Here is a 9,565-nt window from a genome sequence, read left to right as displayed (position 1 = left end):
GTTTGTATTTTTTGTCTTGTGATTTTAATAACATCGCCGCCACACGTCAACTCGTATGATATCCTCACCATTATGTCTGTGATACATTGGAATAGTTGAGGGCGCCGTCCCTTATATCATTTACAGTGGGACATTTATACACAAACATACAGTTAATTGAACTCTTCCAAAAGAAGTATTTGTCGCCATTTTCTGTAAATTTTACAAATTTATATATAGTGCTTGAAAATGCCTCTAACCCCGTTTTAATTGCTGAACATAGCAACTTAAAGGACGGTCGTTGTCACCGTGACGCAGTGCACGTTCGAATGTTGTGTAAAATATATATAATACACGCGTTGTATACGATGCTATGGGATCCATGCCGGGCACGACGCGGGGCAATGATCATCGCCCTTTAAACATGTTTTTTTTCAACAAAATATATCAAATTGAAAAATACATTGCATTCTATACTATATTGTATTTTAATTAACCCATGACGTGATGAAAGACAATTGCATTCTAATGATATGTTTTGAAAAAGACTTTCGTTTATGTTATTCAAATCCATGGAATCAGACGCAATCTTGTATATAATAACTCGTACGTGATTTGTAATATTTGTTATATGTATAATGTGACACACTGCGTATTTTTTAGAGTATTACGTCAGTATAGCTGTTACAAATCTTGTCATTCAATTTAATGATATACAATAAAGAAGTACAACATAATGTTATTAAATTAATCATTTGTATGTTGTTTATTTAAAGATATAAATAGTAATAAATTTAATCCATCTATGCGATGAAGAAAAGATACAATGGGAAAAAGTACGTTAGATTTACAATAGCAATGTAAAGTGTGATTATAATAAGCCATATTTAAGGCAATTGCGAGTGATTGATTTTTTTTCTGAAATATTACATCTCGTACTTTGCAAGTTCATGGCAGCGCAAAGTTGAACCCATGGGAAAACATTAATATTCCACTTCCCACCCATCGGCCGAAAACATTGCAAAAAGGCTAACAATTCGGAAGGCCCACATAAAAGTCACGTTATATACTTCTCTTGCACGTGACGATCACGTGGGTGGTGGCGCGCTTGTGTGGTTTAATATACATCAAGTAATGTGTCCAAATCAAAGCCAGTTGTTCGTCATTTGTCTGTTGTTATTGTATTCTGCATCTGTTTCCACTGGTAACGGGAGATAGTCATCGAACTCATCTTCTTCTAAGTTTTCATTCAAGATCTTGAGTATTGCATTTTTTACCAATGGGGCCAACAAATCCTTCTGGGCTTTCATCGAGGAATGTGATCTCTTTACTGAAAGAAAATAGAGGGAAATTATATAGAATGTAGAAAGAATAAATAAAATACATAATAAAGATACTGTTTGGGATTTATTCCAACAAACTGCATTCAGATACACACATACATAATATGTTGTGTGTATAAACAAATGTATGTACAATGGGAGAGCTTTACTTAAATTTTGATTTAAATTTGGTATTCTGCAAAAAATACATGATTTTTGCCTCGTTTACTATAATATATATAATATTCTTTCACATAATGACAGAGCTGGTTGTATCACATTTTCTATCTGAGGTTGAATTATTTGTTTAAGAAAGTGATTTATAACAAGTGTTGTTAGTGATCAGCCACAAATATTGATTTTTCTGTGTTGTTTCCTGCCGCCCTGTTTTTAACATGACTAACTCGAAGTTTATTGAATTTGTCATAATAAATTTGGTCTAATAATTGACAATGCATGGCTGGGATTTATATTTCGTTACCAAACAAGCTAATGCAACACTTGAATTATTCCCAACTCTCACATTTCGTGCAAATAACACAACAAAGAGGTAGCAGACAGCCTTACAAACACACAACACATTGGTGTGTTCAATGCGAACAAAGCTATGTACAGTGCTATTCTGTAAAAATTACTTAACAAAGAATTAGCTTTATTAAATGTTACATGATTTTTTCCATTTACTATTTTATATATGTCATTCACACAATGACAGAGCTGGTTTTATTAATGTTTGTCTAGGATGTTTTATTAGAAATAGACAATATTTGAACAATTTCTGAATTATCTGTGATTGACATCGAAATTAGATTACTTTCGATTAGTTAATAATTTAGGATCATTCATTTCTTTTTGAAGATCATAGAAGTCAATCAGTAAAAATTGGTACAAGAGTAATATTGTTCATAGCGGGAATGCTTTCCCAGCGTGTATGTTTGTTCGGTATTTCAGATGTCTGGAAACCCCTTTGATTTCATTTTAGTTTCAGTAATTGTTTTCAGATAAATATTAATTTAATTGTGATCACGTGACTGACTGTTGTTGTCCGATGTCACTTGTACTACATTTTCAAATTTATTGAGGATTAAATAAATATGAAAAAATGTACAACACATATACGTATACTAGTCGCCCTGACCTAATATTAGAAATAACTATTACAGATTATAGAACATACTAAATTAACCTGTGTGTATACTTATTACCACGGGTTAGTAATAACGTTCAACCTATTAGCCTACTACTACGAGCCTCTATTTTATTACAAACACTGTATGAGGTTTACGTTTTTACTGTGTGGAGACTATTGAATAGATGAGTAAATAATAAGCTTATAATCTGTATTTATATCTTTAATCCCAAACTAATATATGTGTCTGATGATTTCAAAGGATTGCTAATCTAAGCTGTCTGCTTGATGGCAGGTATTTAAAACGATACTTTACGAGAAATTTTAACTTATACTTTTAGTAATTGTTTTGTTTAACCAAATCTGCAAACAGTAAAGCGAACATTGTCGTAAGCGACGAATACCGGGCGTCATCATTAGTTCATGACCCTGAATTATAAAGCAATGTAATAAAATAACCCACGTAATATCCCCTAGCACAAATACTAAAATAACCCCCTTGTCGTCCTCAAGCACAAATACTAAAATAACCTTAAAGCTGTTAATGGTTTTAGAGAAAAAAGAACCAGTGATTGTACACGGCACATCAGCGACGAATCCCAACAATACGTGTGCTACATATAACAAATTATTTAGATCAAATTACAACACAAACCGATCCATACTTCACAGCTATGTTTGAAATCAACTGTTATATGAATCAAAGGAAAGATCGATCATACATATGCATTTGCTAAAAGTCATAATTTCACAAAGCGGTCATGTCAAAATATTCTTTGCTTGATTGTAATGTCAGTCCAAACAATTCCATTGATGCGCATGCGCATTACGTTTTGTATCTGAGGTTAAATTATTTGTTCAAGAAAGTGATTTATAACAATTGTTGTCAGTGATCAGCCACAAATATTGATTTTTCTGTGTTGTTTCCTGCCGCCCTGTTTTTAACATGACTAACTCGAATTGTATTTAATTCGTCATAATACATTTGGTCTAATGATTGACAATGCATGGCTGGGATTTATATTTCGTTTTCAAACACGATAATGCAACACTCGGATTATTCCCAATACTCATAACTCGAGGAAATAACACAACAAAGATCCATAACAGGGTACATAATGTAACTTGTATCACTGCTTCTCGAAAATTACTATAAATGAATAATCGTTATTTAAAACATTCAGAAATCCTAATATATTCATTTAAAGGGTGGTAGTCGTTGCGCGACGCATGCGCAAGATATGTGGATCTCATATAAACAAAGATGACGACTTTGACTGTTTCGCAGATCAAACTGGGTACAAACTGGGACGTTACGAACCTTTAATTAGGTATTTTTAGGTAATTGGAAGGTATCGAAGAAGTCACCGGCGTTAATACTTGTGATTTCCATTAGAAGAACGCATTGGATTGAGGGAAATTCATGAGTTATTAATACAAATGTCAAACGTGCGCAGCGCGAAGACTGCCACCTTTCAAGAATATACATCTAATACTTTCATGTCCCTTATCGATGTATGTGTTTGTCAATTGGTGGAGTTGTAAATCCAGTATTGTTGATTGTCAAATTATGTATTTACCGAGTGTGATGTTATTTCAAGATACGGAAAGTGACTGGTTTTTCAGTAATATTATGCAAACCTGGTTTCCATCTTTCTAGTTATTTAGGCCTTAAAGCACAATCACGATTAACAGACTGATTCTTGGACAAATACGTTTTTACAAACAAATTTTCAATTTTATCCGTCAAAATTGTTCAAGTGGCAGCATTAATAATCTTGTAGTGGCGTGAAGCTAGGCGATTAGGTGCCGTACGCGAGCGCCGGTTCGAGTCACGCACGCAGTACGTATTTACTATAATTAGACATAGTCTTTACCTTGTCGTTTATTCGGTGTTATTTGCTTACTTTACTTCCTATGTCGACAGCAACTATGAGTTTAAAAATTATTTCTCAGTACTTATTCACTGTTAAAATGCTGTACCATTACTTTCACCATCCTACTACAGCCAGATCTGAAGGCCTTTGCCGCATTGTGGCCATGCTGTGTGGCGCGTATCGCGTGGACGGGTTTCACGTTCTCTGCACGTAATAAGCTCGGTTATTAAGCATCCTTTTTTGGGGATGCCCGGTGGCCGAGGGGAAGACGTGTAGTGGCGTGAAGCTAGGCGATTAGGTGCCGTACGCGAGCGCCGGTTCGAGTCACGCACGCAGTACGTATTTACTATAATTAGACATAGTCTTTACATTGCCGTTTATTCGGTGTTATTTGCTAGCATTAATAATCTTGCTTTGAATGAAATGTCTTTGTTAACGATTCCATTAAAACAACTACATATGTACATCTATATAAGACATAATTGTTTTCAATACACATCTTTATATTACTACAACGTTTCTCTGATTGGGATAAATAACAATTACATGCATATTATCGGTAAAATGTCGACATTATTTTTTGATACACACTAAAACAAATAAATTAGCGTTCGACAGACCTTAGACTCAGATGGCCGCCGAAACTTCGTTACGAAAGAGAGAATCACGAGACATATTTGTGCCCCTAAAACGGTGTCTTATTTTCCCCTTTTCTCACGTCCACTGCTACCATGATAGTTTGAACACTAGACGCGATCACAAAAGAATGAAGCAATATGGAGGGTGAAAAGTCTCGTGTCCCTCTCTCCCTCTCAGCTGTCAACAATATCTCAGCGGCCATTTGGGTCTATAGCCCATTGATACATCAAGTATTACCGCAAAAACAATATTTTTAATTACACGTTAATGTTTATGTGAGGATTGAGACATGAAGAATAGTCGCATTGACATGCTAATTTGACTTGGCCGTGATCATCAAGTCAGGTTGATTAGATTATTTATTAATTTCCCAAACTAGATTAGTTTTAAATCGATGATTACATTGCATTAATATATCCGTAACGCCAGTAAATAACAATTAATAGCTATCAATATTAGATATAATGTCGTTAATTAAGTCAATAAATCTACTACACTACAATAAAAATGGCATACATGTAATTGTGTGTTCTCGTACAGGGAATTGATACTGATAGATAGCTTCAAACCGACATTTCTAGAATAGGGTACGGGGGGATCACGTACACTTTGGCTTCGTGCAAGAAAGCAAAATTGTTATATATGCATAATATATATTCCATGTATGTGTATAACTAAAAATGCAGTTGTTCTAAACCAATAGAACGAAATAGGTGATATAGAGGCTGCATGTGGTCGAAATGGACATTCTAATGACAACCTCACTACATCAATATGTAGTTTCAATATTTTCTTCTACGCTAGGTTCGAAATAAATATTTTTCTGAAAGTTTGATTCCAAATTGTTACCAAGGACCTCGCAACATTGCGGGTTTATTGTTTCATAGTATTTAGGAGGTTGAGTGGGCAAAGTAAATTATATATTTTCACCATACTACGTCATCGATCTATTTGCATAACACCGATAAATGTACACGGAAACCGCCTCGCCACTGTGTACAGACACACTACCTATCACGACACACTCAATGGTCTGAAAATCGTAATTCGAAATGACGTATAGTGAACACCGCCCCCAGCGACTACGGTACTGACAGTTACATATGATGTGTTACGTAAACGTGCATATACGTTTAATACAGTTACATAAATTTTACTGACAGTTACAAATACACGTTTTCTTTTCTGCTCTACTAGTTTGTTCTGTTTAGCCGAGACCGCTAGGATTCCACAGTAGCACTACTGTTACCAAGGTTAATTGAGTTTTCTAATGGTTTTTGAGATTGTTAAAACACGTGTTCTGGGGTAATTTTGGAATCTAATATTCATACAAATATTAACACTATTTACATTCAATGTGCCAGAGGCGTGTATAAATCAATAACTCTGATTACAGAAAATAAAACATATATATAATATATGGACACGAACTAATAAAAGTAAAATATATAACATCTAATAAATTAGTATAACCGTTATTGCGCAGTCACGGAGGCTAATATCACTGTAATTACTACGTGACAATTACCATTTCATAGAAAAAAAACATAATTTCAAAAGAATACATGACAATTATAACTAATTATTCTGAAAACCAATAAACATTAAACTGGATTTGTGTTTAGAGGTAATTATTTGAGTATTTATGTTATAGTTAAGGCGCCTGTTAGTAGGAGTTCGAATCTCGTGTTAAGTGTGATTTATGTGTGTTTGTTTTCCTGTAATTACGTTGATTCCACCCAGTTTGGTTGTCCCTTCTAGTCAACAGAATTGTCCTGATGTCCTGAAGCACGTTATGAACCATGAATACATAATATATTCATGCGTGTAGATATCTATTGCATGTTGTCTGTGATGTCCGGGAATTGGCTTGTGTATTTAACAGCTAGTCACTGAATGACCACGTTCATTGCACGTCATTTTAAGCTATTTGTTTTAGAATCGTCGGTGTGACGAACCACATGCTAGGAAATAGTGCAACTATTACATTAATGTAACAACAGTCATAATGTTCTGTTGACCCGGAGATAAACAGGCAAATTAAACAATAAAATGACCTCGTGTTGTCTAAATTATCTCCATAAATTTCCTAAAACCTTTTTGTGCATAAAGGAGAATCGTTTACTTGACCCAGATATCTCTCATTTTAGCAGTTGAAACAATTTGTATCTGAGTCACGACTGATTACTGAATATAGTCAGAGACAAACTTTACAGCAAGCGCATCGTCTATTTCCGCATACATATACAAACGCTACATATTCTACATGCAAATTTTTGCCACTGCCGATGATGTCGTATTGTTGAAATGAATATATCACAACACCGTTATTAACCTGTTGCTCCTGTCAGGTTGTATGTACCCCAGACCACCCATTAAGTTTGACCGATGTTTGTGTTTAATTTTAACGCTGTTGTTTATGTTCCCTTGTAGGACTGATATATTGACACCTAGTGTTCCCATTCCAGTGCTATATGTTCATTTCCATGTTTATGTTACAGGTAGAGACGAAATTAGTTATGTCATTAAGATAACATTCTTTACTAGTAAAAAAAACAAATACTGTTTCCTATATTGACAAGTACTCTATCTATTCAGACGAGTAATTTCAATGCCCATACACTCCCCTTGAGTACTATCAAACTTTAGCAAAAATATATTAATCGCATTGTGTAGATAAATATCTACTTTAACATTTTGATTTTATTCTAGCTAGCTTCAATTAGCATTTTCCCCAAAGCCTGGTAAATAATTCTACTAATTCTATATTATATTGTCCCCATGTCACGGTATATGACGGAATCAATGAAGTAATTTAAATTTAACACCTCTCGTAAACTTATTCTCTGATGTAGAAATCGCAAATTGCTTTGACAGCCACTGATACTTCTGAATAAAGCCTACAAGACACAGCTACACCATATCCGGCAAACTTACTCGAGTACTGATCTCCATGGAAACAGTAGAAAAAACCAAATCCTTATTATTCATATTGCATTAATGGGACGCATAAAAACAGATAAATATTCCCATTTAAAAGATTATTCAAATCCGAATTCGTATAAAACACACTTAACTATAAGATATAAAGCTTTTGTTTGTTGTTGATATGTTTGACGTATGATCTCACAATTCATGCAACGAGACTGCTAGTATGGACAGCAAAGTGTCGAGTCATGTCATGTATCCTCAAAACATTAATAATGTAAAGCCGCAAGACGAACGTATTAAAACCTTTGTGAGTCAAATGATGAATGAAGTAAATGAAAAAGTTAGTCCTGCGTACACGCAGATTACACCGTGCTGAATAAAGACGAACCTGATTACCCTACGGCTAATAATATACTGTCTTGTAAGTATCAAACGCTTCACCTGTAAAATGCGCGACCGCGACTAAAGGGCTTACGTTTTGCCGATCAACGCGTTTACGGGTCAAGTGGGTATGATATGAATATAACCCACTTTTGTATACATGTTATGACGGAAAATACATATTTGTATGTTACCCCTAAGAGGGATACAATCGGAATCGTATTTGTTTTTCATAATCATCGAGTTTAGTTAGGATAATAATTAAGTAACAACCAATCATTTAAATTGTATACCGTAAGTGTACATAACATGCATACACACGGTAATCTGTTTGACAACAATGCGTAATACTAAATTAATATTTGGAATAAAATATATTACTATTTTTACTTCCATAGATATTATTTTTATGTTAAATGGATTTTTGCTATATATTTTTATTCAGACCTAGTCGTATTTAATGCAGACAATATCAGAACTAATATGCTGATATAAAACATTTCTTACTATTTCCTGGTCTTCTACCACACCATTTAGCCCAGTAATCAACACACGGTAGTCCCATACTGTCTACTGTTGTCATAGCAACAAATAAAAGTAGAAATATAGCTAGTAGATCTCTGTAGCGCATATCGATGTTTTCTGTAGAATTAAAATTAACATAAGCATTAATCGAATGATAACAATTTTAAATTTTTAACACTGTGCAAAGTAAACAAAACATGGAACCAATATGTACGTAATGTAAAATTGTAGATAACATAGAAGTAAGTATAATCATTGAATAAAATTATAAAAGTCTTCTAACTTACCTTAATACGTTACGAATATATATATACAAAACAATCTATGATTACCAAATTGATCTCTTCACAGGTCTAACGGTTTTCACTACTTTGATGACTCGTGTCTTCTCTTGCTTTATAAGCAATACTACATTAAGGCGTTGGCGTTATCGACACTGTGTTGAATATTCTATTTGACAGGAACAACCAATAGAAAAAGGGTGATACGTACGTATTTAATCAAAAGGGGTGTGTTTACATATTATAAGCAAGTGAGTTTAAACACGCACACGGATTATACACAACTAATTTGTCAACATTTTTCAATTATATAATAGACAAGTCAGCACTCTTTCTACCCGGAGACATGGTGTTTGTAACCATGTACCTGTTTTATGAACAATCAACAAACCGTCCTGAACGAATGGAGTATTCTCCTCCTCTCCATTTGCCGCGAGGGAATACTATATAGAAACAATACGAAACGTGATTCTGTATGAGGAAAAGGGGAAAATAATATCT

The 9,565-nt window shown here is 34.2% G+C and overlaps 1 protein-coding gene across 1 annotated transcript; it reads right to left on the bottom strand.

Moving 5' to 3' along the window:
- Nucleotides 1–718: 718 nt before the first annotated feature.
- Nucleotides 719–9,188, bottom strand: LOC100370850 (uncharacterized). Its single transcript, XM_002734871.4, has 3 exons — nucleotides 9,071–9,188; nucleotides 8,766–8,900; nucleotides 719–1,309 (listed from the first exon to the last, which is right to left on the bottom strand). The coding sequence occupies exons 2-3, from the start codon at nucleotides 8,887–8,889 to the stop codon at nucleotides 1,125–1,127; spliced, it is 309 nt and encodes a 102-aa protein (XP_002734917.1). The 5' UTR covers nucleotides 8,890–8,900; nucleotides 9,071–9,188; the 3' UTR covers nucleotides 719–1,124.
- Between the last annotated feature and the right edge of the window lie 377 nt (nucleotides 9,189–9,565).

Source organism: Saccoglossus kowalevskii, chromosome 21 (genome assembly GCF_978046115.1).
Source record: "Saccoglossus kowalevskii chromosome 21, keSacKowa6.1, whole genome shotgun sequence".
Taxonomy (NCBI): Eukaryota; Metazoa; Hemichordata; class Enteropneusta; family Harrimaniidae; genus Saccoglossus; species Saccoglossus kowalevskii.
Note: the sequence above shows the minus strand (reverse complement) of the source record. Positions and strands in the feature narration are given on the sequence as shown.

Coding starts and splice junctions, on each gene's coding strand:
- LOC100370850 (XM_002734871.4), bottom strand. CDS start 8,889: ATGCGCTACAGAGATCTACTAGCTATATTTCTACTTTTATTTGTTGCT. Junction 1,310..8,765: donor TGGTAGAAGACCAGGAAATA/GTAAGAAATGTT, acceptor ATTTTCTTTCAG/TAAAGAGATCACATTCCTCG.